The sequence below is a fragment of the Tigriopus californicus genome, chromosome 6 (genome assembly GCF_007210705.1).
Source record: "Tigriopus californicus strain San Diego chromosome 6, Tcal_SD_v2.1, whole genome shotgun sequence".
In the NCBI taxonomy this organism is placed as follows: domain Eukaryota; kingdom Metazoa; phylum Arthropoda; class Copepoda; order Harpacticoida; family Harpacticidae; genus Tigriopus; species Tigriopus californicus.
In genome coordinates, this window is record NC_081445.1 from 8337446 (window position 1) to 8357707 (window position 20262).

The 20262-nt window shown below is 40.3% G+C and overlaps 2 protein-coding genes and 1 long non-coding RNA gene across 3 annotated transcripts; 1 reads left to right on the forward strand and 2 right to left on the reverse strand.

Moving 5' to 3' along the window:
• Positions 1 to 3952: 3952 nt before the first annotated feature.
• LOC131881645 (uncharacterized) lies at positions 3953 to 11160 on the reverse strand. The gene is made up of 2 exons (XM_059228571.1): positions 10267 to 11160; positions 3953 to 4717 (listed from the first exon to the last, which is right to left on the reverse strand). The coding sequence occupies exons 1-2, from the start codon at positions 10328 to 10330 to the stop codon at positions 4119 to 4121; spliced, it is 663 nt and encodes a 220-aa protein (XP_059084554.1). The 5' UTR covers positions 10331 to 11160; the 3' UTR covers positions 3953 to 4118.
• Positions 11161 to 16910: 5750 nt separating this feature from the next.
• LOC131881649 (uncharacterized) lies at positions 16911 to 17618 on the forward strand. The gene is made up of 2 exons (XR_009373377.1): positions 16911 to 17201; positions 17272 to 17618. It is a non-coding gene; the product is annotated as an uncharacterized LOC131881649 (long non-coding RNA).
• A 1007-nt stretch (positions 17619 to 18625) lies between these two features.
• Positions 18626 to 19534, reverse strand: LOC131881644 (electron transfer flavoprotein beta subunit lysine methyltransferase-like). The gene has a single exon (XM_059228570.1). The coding sequence runs from the start codon at positions 19380 to 19382 to the stop codon at positions 18645 to 18647; it is 738 nt and encodes a 245-aa protein (XP_059084553.1). The 5' UTR covers positions 19383 to 19534; the 3' UTR covers positions 18626 to 18644.
• Between the last annotated feature and the right edge of the window lie 728 nt (positions 19535 to 20262).

Genomic DNA, 20262 nt, shown 5'->3' on the forward strand with positions numbered 1-20262 from the left:
TGATTGGCCAACCCGAGAAATGAGCGAAAATCGGATATGGATTTTGGGGTTGGGAAATTGCTTATGAATGAAGGTTTTGCGGGGTCAAGGCAAACGCCGTCTTAGCTTACTACAAATCCCGCAAACTTCATGGTCTGGCGGATAGCTAGCTTGTCAAGCGAAAGGCATATGCCTGCTTTTCGATAACGCTCCAACGCCCCTTAGTCTTTGGAACAACATTTCACGGGTAGGAGCCTGGATTAGCATATCGTCCACAATATTTAAAAGCCAATCCAAACCTTGAACCGTCGCATCCGTTCGAACACAGAACTCATCCGAACTTGAGTTGAGGCCCATTAGGGCGTAAGTGTATCGATATTTTCCCTCTGGCAACAAGAATGCTGTCAGCAGGGAACTTTCATAGTCCATTGAGACCTGAAAATACCCATGGACAGCATCCACCTTTGCAAACCATCGTGATTTCGGTAAGATTTGCCTGATGAAATCTGGTGCTGCTGAAAACGGGTGAATTGGTCTTTTTATTGCTTTGTTGAGTTATCGAAAATCAGTCACCAGTTCACTTTCTTCCCTCCCGGTTTTTCAAAAAAGTGGGCAGGGGAAGTCCATTCTGTTGGTTCAGGACATGGAACAATCACTTTGGCCGTGCGAGGTTCATTAACTAGAGCAGATGCCATCAGTTTGATATGTATTTGAACTTGTCTTGCAGTTGTTACCTTGCATGGTTTGACCAGGACTGAATTGTCAAGATGGATCTTCATGGGCGGTCCTTTAATTGTTCCGGATATTTTTCCCAATGAGTCCACCAAGACGTCCAGGTAATCATCTTGATTTTTTTAAGTGTATCTACCTCGAGTAATACGTCACTAAAATCTCATTTGATTCTAAAGACAGTATCCCCGTGACTACCGTCATTCACGCCCCAAACACATGGAAAATCAGCCGGGGGGAGATCCATTGCTACCATATCACCAAAACTAATCAATATGGGACAGTGAAGATCCGGAGAAACGATTGCCGACACATTGGTGAAGTGATTGGTATACAACGTGGCCAGACCATTATCTACCGTCCCCGTATTGGAGATAGTAGATCCATTGGCTGCAACAAGCTTGGTTCCAGAAGGCTGAAGATTTATATCCCGTGGCAAGAGCCGACCAGCAAAAACTGTGTGGATGTGCAATGTATTATGTACACATCTTTAGGAGAGCATAACTTTTCACTCAACCGTTCGATCTAGCTGGAAATTTAAACATGTTGTTAAAGTGAAATGGGAGAAAGGTTCATTTGAAAAAGAATGTTTCGTGTCGGTGTTGTAATTTTCAACATTAGCCTCCACGCCCATATTCCAGGCGTCCATGAATGAATGACTGTAAAAAGATAGTTTGTTGCAGGAATGGTCAAGATTCCAGCAGGCGCGTATATGTCCTTGATCTTGAAAATAATTTGGTCTTAACCCTTCAACTCCTGTGTACTGATCCGGAAAGCCAGCTTTTTAGCTTAAAGGACCTTAGCTAGGGCTCCAATCTCTAGCAAAGGAGGGTACATAAGTAAAAATCAAAAACGCCTAACCGAGTGTCAAAACGTGACCCTGCCTTTCTAGGACTCGAACAAAGGGTTGCTTCAAGACTCGATCTTGATCTTTGATTGCTCGGCAGTACCCTTTTTTACTCGAGTTGAGAACCCCAACTGAGGTCCTTCAAGTTAAATAGCTGATTCGCAAGAGAAGCATACTGAGGAAAATGTCGAGTTAGGAGCTCCCAGGTTAAATGGAATGAAATATCAATCAATGACCTTTGGGTCGACGCAATTGTACAATAATGGAGGTTCAAGTTATCCAGCAGGATTTGTCCATGATTTGGCGGTAGTCCTCCAAGATAATGGAAAGTTTGATGAACACATCCAGTTGAAGACAGGTAAAGCTTTTTAAACATGTGGTTGGATGTGTCAGACATTATCCACAGATCAACGTTCAACTTCATGCACGGCTTATCTGGCTTGGCTCTTTGCAATCGTTTCATAAATCTCAGCTTGACTGTCAGATGACAGGTAGAAAATTGCAGGTAGAGCCCCTTTGTAGTTAGATTAGCGTCATTTTTCTTGAATGAAAGGTTTGATTTTTGAAGACTACCTCTCCCTTTGTGGTTTATTGTTTGATTAACTGGCGAAAAAACTCAAATGTTGTTTGCGGTTGCTCAAAAGTGTAGTTAACTAAAGACACCATTTCAGGGAGGAAAGGTGATGCGTTCATTTCTCGGCAAAATTTTGGTCATTTAAAGCATAAGAAAAGACATGGCGAGAATTATGTCAATTTTTTAAGAATATCTCATTTATGAAATTGTCAGACTCCACTCTTTCAAATGGTGTCAATGACAATTCAATCATATCACTAATAAGAAGTCTGCAGGCCCAGGATGAAGACCATGACATCGGCGGAATCAACCAGAAATTTTTCGATGACCTTTTCCTCAATTCCACTACTTTTGAGTCGTTCTTTTGCTCGTTTTATATCCTCCCACTGTACCGTTGTAAATCCAAGATTCATCTCGGAATCAATGGCGGCCCCATTCCCGCCAGTGGCCTTGGACTCCGAGGTGATCACATTGGCAACTGTCTTCTCCTTGGGGCGACAATAATGGACAGCAGAAGAAGATCCCCATGGCTTGGAGGTCCCTCTTGCCGAAGAGTGCGTATCCACCGATATCCGGGGAGACAGCCGAGGATATTTTGGCCTGAGGGCCGCCTCTGACGTGGCCAATAAATTGAAACTTGCCCACGTTTCTGAGCGATGTCCCGTTTGCTGCACTAAGTGGTGTGTGAGACGGATCAAGGATAGTGCCTTCTGGGCATAAATTGGAATTGGAAAAAACGTTTGGGCCGCGCCAGAGTCAGGTAAACCCCGAATGACAAAATTCCCCCTGATATCTTCACTCATGAAATGAGTATGAAAGTTATTTCATCCGTCAGGTTGGATCTAACGGTGTTCAACCGGGCGCCTAGATTGGATTGGACCGTTGAAGAAGTTGGCAAGGAAAATATAGGACATCATGGGTTGGAGTAGCACGAGACATGAGAGGTGTTGCTATTTTGCCGATTTGAGTGGTCCATTCGTGAGTGGCAATGACCTGACAGCCTCTGCTTCGGCCTTGACTGCGTTTTCCAGTCCTACATCATCGTATAGATCCATCATTTCGCCCAATTTGTTTTCAGCTTCTCCCAGTAGACTCCAAAGCCTGTCTAAATCGGCCTCCGGTCTATTCAAATCGTGGACCAAATTCAACTTGTTCGAAATTTGCACGCGGCGATTGACGATTTGTTCAATGAGGCCCTTGCATTTTCACGAATCGTGTGGAAGATTCGTGGGGGAGACGACGAGCTCCTGTGGGTGCTCGATAAAGGCGTCGCTGGGTTGGGGTGCAAAGAAGTTGAAGGTTGAGGGGCGTGGTTCCAAAACTAACACTGCGCCTTGTTATGTGGGCGTGATAAAGATCAGGATGAGAACTATAAAGCCAAATGATGTTTACAGATGAAGAACTAAGATACAGGTCATTATTGGGAACAGCAGAAGCACCGAAATACATGCGAGACTAAAGAGTACCAAAAACATAGGATACTACCAATCAGAATAAGAAATTTGGCAAATACTGATATCACTAGTAGTGTAAAGTCAAAAATGAAAAATCATTGCTCACCATCGGGAATGACCGCAGGTTCGCACACTTAAGTCATTAAAGCAGCAACCCGCCTAGTCAGGAATCGAACCAAGGTTAGCAAAACGTAAGCAGACGGTCTACCAATGCACGACAACCACTAACCTTGGCCTTGAACCGCATTTGACACGAGCCAAACTTTAAAAAAAGCCATCTCTCCAATTAAATTTACTCGGTTTTTTGAGACATGGACGAATTACCTTTTCCTTGTCAATACCAACGGCTTTTTCAGTTTCAGTGCAATGCATTTCAAAATATATATTTCATTAGGCTTTGTACTTGTTGCACTCATACGACACTAGACATTCGTCATCGTACTTGAGATTGCTCGTCTTTTTTATCGTTGTCGTCTGCTTCTATTTCACTTTCCTCTGAATCGTCCTCACTTTTCTCCGACCCTTCCACACTTTGTTATGATTCATCCAGAATCTGATTTCGAAGAGACACACCCGTTAGAAACTCGTCCAAAATCCAGCGCAATTCCGCTGAAGAGTCTTCCAAACTGTCCAAGATGCACGACATCTTGGCTTTAAGGATGATCTCAAAATCCGAGGCCCGATCGTCAAAACTCTTTTCACAAGTCCGAAGCTTGAGGCCTTGGAACGCATTGGCAATTGTCATAAAATCTTCAACAAAAAAGCAGTTCCTCGTATCAGCCGGATTGGATAATCCACCAAAAATGGCTGAGGCCTGGTCAGCGACGCCCAAACTAAAGGTCATGCCATAATTGGATAAGACCATGTCTTCTTGTCCATTAAAATCGTCGAAGGTCCGATTGTTTGTCACCCAATCCCCAACGATCTCAATCACCCAAGCCCCAAGGAAGAGTAGGTTGTAAATTTGGCCTTGATTGTAGGCCTTGGCCTTCATTTGAGTGACATCTCTCCGTGATTTGTTGATCAACTCACGGATCAATTCCAGTTTGGCCTCGATAATGGACTCAATTTTGTCCAGCGTCCTCAATTGTCTGGCCTCAAGACCACAACGGTCAATGGGAGGAGCATCCTGACCTAAAAGATGAATGATATTCTGCATGACTTTTCACACTCTGGGGAATTGACGCATGAACTAAAAACTTGAAGAAGGCATTATATAAATTTAAGATGTTTGCGGGTACTTATTGAAATCAGGAAAAGCTACTTTACTTTACTAGGAATACTGTCATTGAAAAAGGAACTTTATTCTTCGTTTGTTACACATTGCTTTAAGATTTACAAGTTATTAATGAACAATTTGTGTTATTCATATTTCCAATATTCGTATAGTTTGTAAATATTGAAATTTTATTGCCGTTCACTTTGATTTTCTTTTGGCTTTGTTATGATTTTGTTCTTGAACGCGCCACAGATGATACGCACTTGAAATATTATATAGGGTTAATACCTCAAATCTGTCACAATCCCTATTAATGTTGTCAATTTGGTTCATTGAAGATGAGTATGGGTAGGGCTCAAAAATGGGTTAAGAATCTAATGATTTCAAGAGATTCCATTTTCGACCACTGAAATCACTTCACAGAATTTTTTTCCAACATCAATCAAATTCCCGCCAGATGACACCCTTTTTTGATCAAGCGCATCTACCCCCCTTTGAACAAGAACCTCATGATTGATGGCTCAAAATGCCCGGAGAGGGCAAATATTCAAGACATTACGAGAGAGGTCCCCGGTTCGAATCTCCTCCCCCACCTTTCTCAAGGAAACTTTGAGACGCTAACCCTGCCACAGACGGAGAACCAAAACTGATACGGACACAACACTGCCTATCGGAAAAAAGTAAAAGGACGATGTGATGGCCGGGCGAGGCTCACTCCTTGGACCCTAGCACCCCCAAAAAATACATTCAAACGGTACTCTTTGGCTATGAAGCTTTTGGCTCAAAAAGGGCTATGGAATCGACCACATATGCACGCTGAGGGATGTTTGTGAAAACGGCCTACAGATGTTTAAGGGACCTTCACTTGTGTGGGTCAGGGCTTTCATATTAGAGATAACATGGACCATGAGCTTGGCCTTTGCGACCATCTAAGAGGGCTCCAGCAGGACAAGACGAAAGTAAGGTCACTCTGGTGATTCTCGAAGTCCACACATTGGTGCTGGGACGTTCCAGCCCCGCTATGAGGGAAATTCACTCCGTCTGAACTTATTCAGCTGGAGCACCTTTCAGCAACCAGGGACCGCTTAGTGCTTCTAGGTGTTGCCAATTGTATGTCAGTTTTGTTTTGATGGTCTCCGGTATGGCTTTATCATCTGCTTTTGAAGGTTAAACGGCTGGGGCCTTGGGGCAGAGACAAAGGGTTTGGCGTTGGTGTTTATATGATATTTATTAAAAATTTGTCCAAATCTGATTTGAAAGATGCTATCAGATCAACAAACAATATTACAAACGAACCTTCTCATTTTGCATTGGATCCTTTCTCGCGAGGCTTCTTTAGCAAAAAACCATGATATGCCTTTCGATTCAAATTTGCGATTTGCTGTGTGTTGGCATAATTTGAGATTTAACACATGAATTATTGTAACGACAAAGTCGATCTCTGTTGAATACCAAGTTTAATTTTAGGTGAAAAAATTGGCATCAATTTTGTGAAAATATATCCCTGTTTTATGATGTTTACCATAATCAGTGCCTTTTGAACTAAAATACTGTTGTAAAGTTTGCCATTCGTTTTCCGTAAAAGGATGTCTTCCCTGAGTGTGCATGTTGAACGTGGTAAAATCTTGTTTTTTGATGTCACTCTCTCAACCTTTGGCTCGTTTCTTACACGCAGTTGGCGAAAAAGATCACCTGTCCTACTAGTTTTGGGACTCCAGGATCCTGACTTGGTCGGTCCAATCTTATTTCTAAGTTGAATTCTCGCTCTTGGTTTGTACCACAGAGGGGCTGATATCTACGAAAGGCGAAGAGATTGGTTTGGTCTAAATTACATCTCACTACAAACACTAGTTGAGTCATAAAACTGAACCATTCAGTCCGACGTATAATTTTTCGAATTTCGTCGTTTTAGTACATTGTCCGAACATAATCAACTTTTGGTAGGACCACCTGGAATGTTTGTAAGAGGAAATTGAAGATACAGGGCTAAAAGAAGTTATCAGCCTAAGCCAATTGATTATTGAATTGTGGTCATGAAATGTTTTTTCTTTAACGACTCAGGCGGGTGGTTTCTGTCAAGAAAATATCACTTCCATACATTCACATTTATTTACTATTTTCTCTTGGAGTTAGATGGTAGGAGAGAACAAATTTTAATCCATAAATGAATGGCCCATGCCGTTTTAGAGAAATTGTTGCTCTTTATTTGTGACCAGGTAAGAACCTTAAATTGACAATCCTTGGGCAGATGCTTGACTTAAGTTACACTATTTGAAGGAAGAAACAACATCTTTACCCAATCCATAGCTATTAAAAACTGGACTAAAAGTTGGGGCAAGATTTGACAAATGACTTTTAAGACTGGCCCATTCCATAAAGCAAAGATAGTTAGTTCTATTTGTGTAGCAAAATTGCAATTTCACCTCGGTCAATGGAAAGATGGAAGTTGTCAGGTCAAGACATCCTGAGAGAGATTGGGATCGATTCCCATAAATCACTCGTCCCTTTCAGCCTTGTTCTTGAATCCATCAGTCCTGCGAACCCTTGCCAATAGATCAAAGGGCTTCCAGTAAGGTCCAGATTCTCCGTAAAGGGCCGCCACTGTCAGGACTGAAATACTAAAATTGAATGCACGTCCCATGACTTGCAAGTAATAGTGTCATGTACAAACTACGTGCAAAATTGGAAAAAACAAAAATGCTATCACAATAATGTCAAATTTTATTTATAATTGGCAGCTTCATTTTCCCGTTTGGCCTCAAAGCACAATCTTAGATCACTGATAACTTTGGTTGGCTTTCCTAGTGTCAGGGATCAAGGATTGGGCTTAAAGGCCAAACGTGAAAACAAAATTATTGATTGCAACTAATATTTTGTTCTCATTTCACACTTAGGTTCCACTTGACAATATTGCTGAGTTGTCATGTAACATGACTTCGATTTTGCCATTTCAGTCATACTCAGGTCTTCACAATAGCGCTCCATGAGGAGAATCTGGACCCTAGTTGAAACCCTTTGAACCATTATCCAATTACGCGGCTTGCTTAACTTTTGTATTTAACCTGGAGAAGCAAATGCAAAACTTGATGAAAGTGAAGTGATTATTGATGAGAGGAAGGTACAAGCTAACATTACGGATAGTAAGAAATCATTACAGAACATCTAGGTTCTGTTGTTTTTTGTTGTACTTGGAATACCAGTATTGCATTCTCATTTAAAAACTGCAACAAGGCATAGTTTGATTTTATAGTCAAACAATGCCGTCCTTTTTATTGTTTTTTCTCTTTCTTGAATAGTCGGTATTTTGAATTTCATTGGCAACAAACATGCGCAATATTTTTTCATAAATTAATCTTATGTATACGTAAGAGTATTGAATAATTGCTCTTATCTGATTTTATTTTGGTTTATAGTACCTTAAAATTATTAGTACCTTAAAATTGACTGCCAGTTTGTTCTGGGATTTGTAAAAACGGGCCAAACTGACACCTCTTGCCAAGACAGAATAAAAAATAACAGTAATGAAAAATAGGAATGGAAAAGAGTGTTTCCACATTTGCTGCCCCAAGCGAAAATCCCTACGAAAAAGACTGCGTGACAAAAACTTGCCATTGGTTTCATTTATTACTGACAAAAATCTACCAAATCAGGAACTCCCAAGGATTTTTTTCATTTGTCAAAATGGCTACCAAACTTTAGATCTGGCCTTAAAATGCTTAGCTTGGCATGGCTCATGCAGGCCTCAGAAAAATAGTTTAAACATTTAAAATTAATTTCAACCTCTTTGAGGTTTGTCAGCCAAAAAAATGGAAACTTAAAAAGACAAATGATACGTTAAAATTTTCCCAGGACGTGGATGACAATAATTTGTCAGTCAAACCTTTCAAAAACTAGGCAATACTAAGTGTTTTGTGTTTTGAGAAGAAACCCACCAAGACCCTATTGCTAACATTGAGCGTCGAAATCTGGTATCCTGAGGCGAGTTTTTTAAACGCTCGTGTCTCTGAGTCAAGGCTTGGACTAACGTTTACAATGCGCATTCGCTCACCAATTTGGCCATGGAATTTTCATACGGGTTAATGACCAAGCCCTGAACTCCGAAGTACGAGCTTTAAAGACAGGCTTGACTCACTCCCACTCAAGAGTCCAAAAAAACAAACAATGCTCAGTTAATAAAGGCCTTTTTCTTGAACTATTTTTGTCGATTTTAATTTCATCTTTTTGAATTAGCCCTCATTGATAGGCACACTTTTTTGCAGATCAATGGGAAACCATTGATCCAAACTTTGGGTCTTGTGGTCGTATCAAGTCACAAAAACATAAGACCTTGTTGAATAGATGAAATTGGCCAAAGCTATGCTTAGAGAACTTATGCTTAGATTTGATCAAAGTTATGTACTAAATACTACATAAAATTCGAATATTTGGCCTGCTCTTGGTCAGCTACATAAGTTTTGACACCTTCCATTTGAAACGAACTACTTTACAATGATATAATATAAAAATGGCCTGCCTTTTATTGAGGAGATCTACGTTTCTTATTTCACTAGTCTTTTCGAAAAGTGGCTCAGGGTCGCCATGACCAAGAGCAGGCCTATTTGGCGGGAAGCTCGTTCGCAGTCCTTATCTCTAGAAGCCCGTCCCCTGACCCTCAATTTGGCCACCCATTAGCTCCTTTTAACATTCAAGGACCTCAAGAAAAAATTGGGCAATACTGCTGGTCACTATCCTGCCGTCAGGGCTTTGAAAAAAAGTCAATTCAAGGTTAACTAGAGATCATTGCAGGTGGCAGGGATCTTGTCACCGTTGCAGCTTTCAAAGTGTGCCCGAGGTCTCAGTTTGAGCTCTCGGTTGGAGTAACCAAGCCTGTTCAGACTTGGTTTTGGAAACATGTGTCAGGCCAATCCAGGTGTGTTGCGTTGTTTGGCCTTAACCAAAACAGTCATACATGCCACCAAACCACTGGTTGCCCAAATTTGAAGGCTTACTTTTAGAATGATGTAACTAAAGGTGTTCAAAATCAGCCTATAAACAGATCGTACTATTTGTTCTTCAAGCACGTTTTTTCAGTTTCACAGAAGATAGTCGTAAATGGCATGTACAGTACACCATCTTAATGGCAATCTTCCTACTTTTATTTAGCTATTTTCCTCAGCCATCGGCCATACAATCTCAGTCAATAAACAAGCCACATTTGAGCTTTAGGATCAAATGTTTCCTAAATATTTGCGACTTTTCCAATCAATGTATGTGGTCGGTCTCAGTACAACATTTTCACCCGCCCTAATCATTAAAAATGTATTACACTCTGTCTAAAAGAGTGATGTATTGTGATGTATTGGGGGAGAGAGATAAAATTCCTAAAAGTCGTTAAGAAAGAATTTAACTCATCATTTGCGTGCGTCACTACTTAGTAGTAAAGTAACCTGATAACAGTTTTCATGACCTACAAATGTGTCCTTACCCAATGTTGACTGATTCCATTGTACCAAACTCAAGAGAACCATTACAATGGTTGGGCTTCTCATATTCTGGCTAAATTCAAAGGTATGAATTGAATCGTCATTCCTCGGACGGCATCATCACTTCACATTAACCAATCGTAGCTCAAACTCATTCCCAACAACTCCTACTCCAAGTTGTTCAAGTCAGCACTCAACCATTGATGCATAAAAGACTTCAATTCAGCCATTGTCTTCGCAACACGTAGCGGTTAGCATTGAAATTTGCCACAATATCTCAATTTGGACCGATAGCAAGACAATTTGAAGCCAACACCAGCACAAGTACTCCACACGTTTAGCTTGGAGTGGATTGGGTCCCGTGAAATTGATCTATCCAAATTAGTTAACTGGGGTAACAGCCTTCATGATTGAATGAACGATGTCAGTCTTCGGTTCGCTTGGTCACCAATGTAACTCCCGTCATTGAAATTTGTGGTTGAGGTTTTCTCCAGGGCTCTGGCTGGCTCTTAATGACGATGTGTGCCAAACTCGTTCGATCGCCTCGCTTGACAGTTACCTACACATATTCCAGTTTTGTGGAAATGCCTTCAAAGTATGTTGAATACACTTGGCCCGTCCCATGAATTCCTTGTGCCGCAAGAGTTGGCCGTAACGTCAGATCTTTCCCATCGAATCTTTGATTCAATAATACAGCCCAGAGTGAGTGGCAATGCGGTTTAGTTGAATGGCCAAAATCAAATCTGCTTGTTAACGCGTACCAGGGGTCTCCGTCGAGAAACTGGCTGCTGACCGCTTTACGAGTACTATTAACGTTCAGCTAAGGATGATTCTTTCTTTCGACATGGTATTCGTAGTACACAACCACTGGTCTCCAAGTCTCCAATCTCACTAACTCATGCACGATTGCCATCGAGAAGCCTGGGATGGAAGTTAAAGGTGTGCTCAGAGGGCATTTTGTAAACGTGGAAGACGCAAGGAATGGAAACCAAGCTTTGCAGATTAGGGGCCTCAAATGGGATTGACCTTTAGGAAATTGCTAATAGACAGAACCAAGTTAATCTTTCTTAGAGAGTACGATAATGTTCAGAAAGTGTAGCAAAAGCAGCAGATGATAAACAAAATCTCCAAACCAAGGTTTGTCTCAACACGTTTCACAGTTCTTACTCTTGAATTACAAATGACTCATTTCGGATTTCTTTATATTACATAAATCAAGTACTTCAATGGGTTGTCGTACAGTTGAGGAAAACTTTCTCATCATTACAATGTTTGAATCAAGAGCAAAACTAGTTTACGCATGGTCTAAAATGACCATGTTCATAGGTCTTCATCAACGATAATATCTATGTTAAGTTATTTGCCATCCATGAAGTGGCTTAACTCAGAAACTGTACGATCAATCTCCCTTTGATCTTACTTCAAATTGTCCTAAGATGCAAAGTAGAAGTGCGATTGAAAAAGTCTGGTTTTAAGTACTTAAAAGTGAGTTTTAAATTACCTTATTTACTCTTTTAGCTACATATAAATATATTACCTGAACAAACCTGCTCCTTTTAATCTCTTTGCACATTTCAAAAAATGCCCCTATACGCGATGATGATTTTGTTGCGGCAACTAACCAATTTTCGTATTCGTTGTTCATAAAGTTTGCCTTTGTTTTAAGTCGCATTTTAGTCTTCCGAAACTTTTCCAAAAAAAGTACTCATTTCTCTCCAAAGTCACGAAAAATCTCCAGTCAGAAGAGGGGTTCCTCGTTTTGTCCGTCCTTTGACCATATACTGTAGGTCTTCAGTAAACATTGAAGACCAATGGTCGTCTTGATTCGTTATGCTATGAAAATAGGATTCTTCCTGCATTGCTTCAAGCTTAGTTTTCCTTCTTGGAAGAGATACTATTTGTTCAATCTTCTCCTGTCACAATAGCAGATATTTTCGTGGCTTATCCCCTTGACCGCTTGACCGTTTTGCCTTATGCCTCAACCAACCGGAGTTGAGAATTTCGGTTGACGCAGAATTTAATTGGTTCTTGGAAGGGGTTAAGCGGATAAGCGGTGAAGCGGATAAGCCACGAAAATAGCAGCTAATGACTGGTGTGCAAGAGGATTTTTTTAGCGCACCCGCATGTGGAGATAATATTTCGGGTAAGATTTACAGGGATGAAAACCGTAGAAAGCATCGGCACTGTGGCCTGTTCGAAGTCAAGCCCAAGTATTGAGGTTGATATTTTTTCATTTAAAAGAATGCGTCAATCTTGGGCCATTCTGTTTTGGTATTTGTTTAGCTGTGCTAATACGATTTACAATATTGATGGTCATTACTAGAGACGGCCAAAAGGTGCTTTAACACTTTCCAATTCGTGCAATTGATTATGAGGCGAGCCGGAGTATGCAAAACAAAAAGATCTGAAACTTAGATGTACCAAAAACGTTGGTCAAAAGGCGAAAAGGCTTATAATCTTAAGAATCGGGTCTTCAAGAAATGGAGGGATATAAAATAAGTGCAAAGTAATGACCGCGTGTAGTAAGAAAGATTTCTAAAGCAACAAAAAAGGAAGTAGAAGGGGTAGTTTAACGTAATAGTGCTCATTTTAGTCACTCAGACAAAGCCAAGTTCCATTGCTTTGTCATATAACAATGTTTGTGCACGTCAGTTCAGTCCAACCGTCCAATTATAATTAGAACTTGAAAATAAATTGCCCTATTAGCTGAAATATTTTTATAGAGTTGAAAAAAATGCCAAAAATGGTGTCAGAACTTAAAAAGACCTTGGTAAAATGTGCAAAAAAGGAATAAACATGCAAAAAGTTGGAATAGTGAAAAAACTATGGGGAAACGGTTGTTTGCCTCCTTGCATTTTTGTCTCTTACCCAATGTAAGCTGGCTCACTGGCTCCCTGCATTCGGAACTTGATTTTGAGCTGATCCCCATCGCACACACCTGGCAGCCGCGAGGGAGGCAAAAAATCTCAGAAATCTCGTGAGTGTCGGTTCTCTGACTAGCCCTCTAGATCAAACCAATGACGGCAGATGTAGCTCATCTGAACGCTCTCTTCTTTACAGACTTTACTAAACTAAGAAGGGAGTTGAATTTGATATAGGCAATTCATTAGATAGACCAAATATTGTATAAAGCTGAAGTGGCAACAACTAGCCAAATCATAATCTTTCATTTTAATTATACCGGGGATTACATTCTTTGCAGCAATTAGTAAAGCAAGAGAAAACCCAAACCAAAAAAAATGCATAAAGGTTCAGGCTGTGGAATAGATTCTTTATTTGATCATGTTGCGCAGAAATAAATAAAAGGTCCCAAACAAGGAACACGTTAAGAGTAACTACGGACTCAAATGACAATAAAAGGGTAAAAAATGTCCTAAAATGTGAAAACTAGTAAGGAAAAAGGCTGCATAACGTCACAAAACATTTAGATTTTTTTCCAGGTTGTAACTTTTGTTCCGAGGTCTAGTAGTAATATACTCGATGTCTTCTTTTGGCAATTAAAGTAACAAACTGCCCGCAGCCAAACTTGGTCACAAGCCCTCTGATCTTATTATTTTTGACATGACGTTTTATGCTTTTCATTCACGTATGCCAGGTTTGATTGAAGAATCTGGCCAATTTTATGGAAAATTGTGAAATTTGTGAAAAGTACAAGTAGGTATGAAATAGATTGTAGACATATAACCAAACACCTGTTTATGTATTCCATCCATCTTAAAAAGCTCTTTTGTCATTGCAATTTCCTAAGATACTCTATTTCAAATAATGAGACTCAGTTTTGTTTAAGTAATGAACTTCTCCTTTAAAAATTAGACGCATCTTGATGATTTATGGGATAAATGGTCATGAGGTGTATGGTTAAGTTGGAAAAAATAACTTACTATTACATTGAAGAAACATGAAACACTTAATTTTCATAGCAAAATTATTCTGCATTTGGAGATCGGCAGCTTCGAAACTTCATCATTTTCCAAGGGTGACTAACTTTGCTTTTGGCAAATTCTTTAGTGAAGACATATTAGGTAAAACATTTTCGTTTGCATTAATCTTAGCCACTAATTTTTGTTTGATAAATGATCATTCAATGAAAGAAGCGACCATCTGTTGTGAAATCCAGCATAGGGGCAATTTGAAGCTTTTTGCATTTGGGCCATCGTCAAGTTTACAGTACCGATGGGATTTGCCGGCATTAGCTTGAGATTTATGAACTGGTCTGAAGGTTTTTTTCCTTTTAGCCCAGAGTATGATGCAAAAAGGGTTCTAATTGTGATTGATTCTGAAACGGCTACAAAAATGTCGTGTTGTAGTTACATTTTTGGACAAAATTATTGACGGGAACATGCGAAACTTGACCTTGAAAATGACGATTTTCGATCAGTTTGAATTTCCTGCCTTTTTACTTTGACAGTTATTGCTCTGATTGCCCCTTCAACTTTGCTTACCCGCAATTTCAACCAATGACAAACCTTGTATACATTTTGCTCCCTTTTTGTGACGTAAGGCCGCTGAATCCCAAATGACTCTCGATGTACAGAAAGTAGCGCCTTCTAAGAATTGAACTTCATGTGTCCTTTTGAACTTTTGACGGCAGTGCTGCCAGATGAATGGCGACGAAAAGCAGCAAAAAGTCTTTATATGGTGCATCTTAATGTACACTCTTTCTTTTTCCCTTCTTCTGTACGATAAGGGAACAGATACAGGAGACTGGGTGGCAAATGCAGAAGCAAGGATTCCTTGGCAGAAGGCTTTGAAGATAAATTCAAATGATAATTCCTGCAAAGAGCAGCCAATAAATACATTTTTGTGATAAAAAACTTATCCATAGTGAATCAAACTGCAAACATATTTATCAATACAACATTAAACCAAAATGATAATCAATGTGGCTGGGGTAGCCCAGCGGTTTATGAGGCAGCGGGAATAGAATGAAATATTCTCCCCAGGTGTTGTGGGTTCGAACCCAATGCAGGAAGTAAACTTTTTCAGGTCAGTTTTGTCTTTTGTTGAGAGATCTTTACAGGGCACCCTTTTACTTCTTAGCGTTACCGTCAGGGTGGGCATTTTATCTTTGAACAATTTTGTCCACCCTAGTTCAAAACTGTTTAATAGTGTCCAAAAACAATGGTGTTCAAAAGTGTCTAAAAGTGTCCGAAAATATTAATGTTGCTTTTCCTAAAGTTGATGAGGAACATTGCAAATGTTTGGCGTCAACAACACAATACTTCACTAAATTAAAGTTTTTTTTCGCTTCAAACATGCCTTAAATTTGAAGTTTCACTTATGGGCATTGTTTTGCTTGATTTTGTTCTTTTCAAAAACTAACCCCAAAACAACGGATTGATTTAGGTTTGATTTTTGTCTTTTTTACTTGAAAGTGTAGTCTTCAAAAGTGGTTCAAAAAAATGGCAATTTCTTACAGTATTTAATTAGATGTTTGAAGTATTTCCCAAATATTTAGCCCTTTTGAGTACTTTTGATGATCAGCTTTAAACATTTTACTTTTTTCTGGAGTAAATGTTATTCAAATATTTCACATCTAACACCGAGATCTTTTCCCTGTCTTGACTAACAACTATTGTTGGTTTGCACCCATGAGACAAAAAGTCGTGATGGAAAAAACTGTATTAGAAATTCTCAAACTTATTAAGCTTCTTCCGTGTAAAATATTTGTGTGAATTCATGGATGGAGAAATCATGGAGAGTTGGGAAATTTAGTGAACATACTCAAGCTAAAGAAATATTTCTCTCTGAACCAGGCCTTTTAGCCGTACAGAATTTGAATGAGGAGAGTTAAACACTAATAGAAAACAACAACAATGCCATTATAGCAAGGTTGAAAACACAAACACCTTCAATGTTGTTCAAGAATTGTCAGCCGTGATCTTCCTTATTCAGGATGCATTATATGAAAATATGGCAATTTCTGTTAAGATTGCCTAAAGCTTCAAGTTTTTTTTTAGCTTTGAAGAGAAAAACGAAAAACAAAAAGCCACTGTGGACCGTTAAATAAGGAATGAGTAACACCATTTTTTTGGAATTTTGGGTCGCTACAATTACACCACTTTAAAACGTAATGGGATTACAGTTCCTGTTTTGGAAAAAGGAACGAATCATCACAATTTCTTTACTTGTAATGTCGGTACTACTGCCATGATGATTTCGCATCTCATTAAGTCCTCAAGGAACTCTTGGTACATTAATTTAAAAAACATTATCGATCCAGGTTCTCGACCAATAAGGGCCCTTACTTGCAACGTCACCCGGCCCAAAGAAAACGGGAAGCGGCACGGTAGATTGCAACGTAAACTACTCTTGCCTTGCCTGGAACGGAATTTCTTTTCCAGACATTATGTGACCCGAGGCACTAATTGAAAATATGATTTTGATAGAATTAGTCAAAAACAACAGAGATGCATTATAATTCAATAACAAGGAATTGGGCCAATCGGCCCTTTATTTGGTAGAGGCTGAATGACAAAGCGCCCTCTGAAGTGCAGAACATAAAACATATTTCCTGCAGCGTAAGGGGGCTATGCCGTTCGCTGTTGGAGAGTTCAGCGTGACGTGCCTGCAGTCGTCAAACTCAAAAGGTGAATCTACCTAGTCATCAAGTTACAACCCCCAAATCCTTCATTGATCATTGTGCAGATAGTAGAAAGAAACAAATGTGTAACATAACTTAAGCTACCACATTGAATACAACCGTTCAGTACCCATCAGGGCTATTTGAAGACACAATACCCCAGGTAAGTGGCCACATGTGGCCACGCTTACGTGCGTGCGCTCAGCGCATCCCAACAAAGGAACAAAAACGTCGCAAAAACTACACACACCAGTACATATTCGCCCGTTCACTACACATCCGGTAAACGCCGCGCATCTCTACGAGGACAAGGCGTAAAGACTCAGCAGTATTTTCAAATCCTTTTAAAGTCAGGTAAGAATCTTACAAAGTGTCGCAATCATCAATTAAACTAGAAGCTACATATTGGTAAATTTTATTACAGACCTTTAGAGACGTTTGCCATGACGTTTTTTGTAGTGGATGTTGAATTCAGGCGGAAGCTTCGGACAACGTTAACTCGACATGAGATCCTCATTGGACTGATCTTGGCCGTGTTTGCCGTTGTGTCGATGAGCGGCTTGGACCTCTTTCGTGGCCCACAGATTCGAGACCATGAAACGCTGCCAAATTTGGCACAGATCCAAGGTGCCATACTTGGATCGCATTGCAATCCAAAGTTTCCTAAAACCTGCCTTCCGTAAAACACTCGTGCCATTTACGAGTTCCTATTCCTGCTGAACCGTGTCAAAGAAACCGTATCTATTTGATAATAAATTTTAATTTCACACACGTTGTGTCGACTTTTCAAGATTTTTGCAAAGATCCCGATTAAGACCGAACTACTTTTTGTTTGTGGCATGATTATATTCATTAGCCAGGGAGGCCTCAAAGTAGTGGAGAGCCCGTTACATATGTTCTTTGCATTATATACCGTGATTTAACACCGCAGGGTAGCATCTGCAACTCCTTTCGAGGAGTTTCAGGAGAATTCCTGAACATTTTTTTCCGATTTTAATGCAGTTCTAGCAATGGAAAACTGGGTGTCCAAATACAATCGAATTACATTAAGATTATAGCACTTTTCCATGCCACTCGATAACATGGCATTTTCCAACAAAAAGAGCATACTGAAATAATTTTGTTGTACGTCCATTCAGTTATTGTGACGATTCATCATAAATCATGATCTTCCCATTAACGCATGCGAACCTTATAATTTTACAGAAATAAAATGAGAGACTTTAATATAAATTTAGAGGTCGGTCGCAGTTCAAAAATAGGCATGCTATGTTAATGCTAATGATAATCGTAAAACAGTTATTTTTGCCTCAAATTTGTTCCTGAATAGCTGTGACATTTTTCTGTACCAAATGTGCATTTTGTAAAGCAAATGTCTTATGAAACCAAATTTCTAATGAAGATCTTTCAAGGAAAAAGTCATCATGAATAAAGAATAATAATCATCTAAATGATACTAAAAAATTTACTTGGGACCTTCCAGAGATTTTCCTGAGTTCAAATCTGAATTTGAAAAAAAAAAGAAAATCCATCATGTGGAATAAAGTTCAATTTTACAAAAGGGATTTCTTTCAAGCACATAAAGGGTTTGTTTTCAGGCCGACCAAGATCCTTCTCAAATGGACTTGGTTGTGTTCGAACGACGTGTTATTGGATTGATTAGACGGCCCCAGATCTCAGAAAACAACTAAGCTCCAGATAAAAACTCAAAACCCTTCCTTTGATACCCTTCGTGAGGAACGGTCTCATTGAAAAATAAACGAAACAACAAAGAAAACTTGAGTGATCATTGAAAATTTATTTTTCCATCACCTGATAGACCGATCCTGTAATTAAGCCTGGATGATCTTGTCGCACTTCCCCAGGCAAATGATACTGAGCCACACAATTCAATTGAGCTCGAGTCCGATGTGTCGGATCCATCAGATACCATCGACCGGGGTCACTCACTAAAGCCACACCCTCCGGCGACTCGGCCACGAAATCGGTTGTGAGGTTCGAGATTTGGCTGCCCAGGTCTTGATCAAAATACATATCCCCGACCAGAATCACTTGGTAGTTTCTTAACAAGGTTGATAACGATTGATGGGCCAGAAAATCGTCTGAACAGTAATGAACAATGTCATCGGAAACGCTGTTAGCTTTAAAGTTGAGAGCAGTGGCGGCTAAGGCCCAGGGGTCGATATCATTGGCACAAACCGACATCGCACCCGACTTCACACAAGCCATCGAGGTCGCCCCACAACCGCACCCCAAGTCCAGGACCCGTCGGCCACTGATCCATGCCGGATGATCAAGGACGAATCGGGTCATGACCTGGCCCCCAGGCCAGTAGATGGCCCAATAAGGATCGGGAAAGGGGACAAGACTCGTGGCCGGATCCTGCCACCACAAATCCGTGTCCGGAGTGAGGAGATGGAGAGCAAATTCGGGGGTGAGCGATCGCTCGCGGGTCAAAATGGTATTGGATAGAACGGAAGTGGTTCTAGAGGTTTGACTAAGGGTTCGGACACTAACCCGGGTAAAAATGTTCATATTTCGGACCGTTCTATGTTGGCTAGCTAATCTTCGACCGAGTAAGGGATCTTGCCGGTTTTCAAGTAACTAGCTTTCATGGCCGGCCGGTCTTGAACGGAGGGCAGGGCGGGTTTGATGCCCCGCCGCGTCCGCTCAATTCTGACCCACATCCAGAAGTCTTTGCACTTCTTATAGTTCTCGAAGGCCAATGTACATTTACTTTTATCGTATCTGGCATCTTCCAGACATTTCTTCGAGAGCATGGTCTCTTTGTCGCACGGATTGTCCCAAGATGCACTCATGATGATGATGATGATCTAAAAGTGAGTGAGTGCTCTTAGATGTTGAAACCCAGATCCCGCATACACTTCAAGTGGGCCTCAATCAGGGCCTGGCAATTCTCTTGGCCGTTCTCCACGATACACGCATCACGAACTTTTTTGGTCTCGGGACAAGCACAGCAAGGCTTCAATTTGGGCTTCTGGAACGACATAGATTCTTTGTGAAAGTGTCATCAATCATCATTGACCAAGTCTGCATTCGTTAAGCTATATCATCGGTCAGCTTCAAGATAGATAACTTGGGAAACTCTGGTAACGACATTTGTTAGAACGCGATAACACAAGATTTCAGTCCGGTATGACCAGGTTCTTTTGGTGAACCCGAATCCAACATCAACATATTTATCGTGATGCTTTATCGACACTCATGAATTTACCTGTCTTCAACTGAATCAACAAACTGAATTTGTTTACCCTGTAAAGCTAGTGAGAGACCAGCAGTAAGTATATATCGACCAAGTTGGAGCATTGTTTCTGTGTCAGTTGACAGAAAAGACCAATGATGCTGGCCTTGTGGCGCTCTTCTTGTCTCTTTTACTTTTTTGTTCAAATTTTAA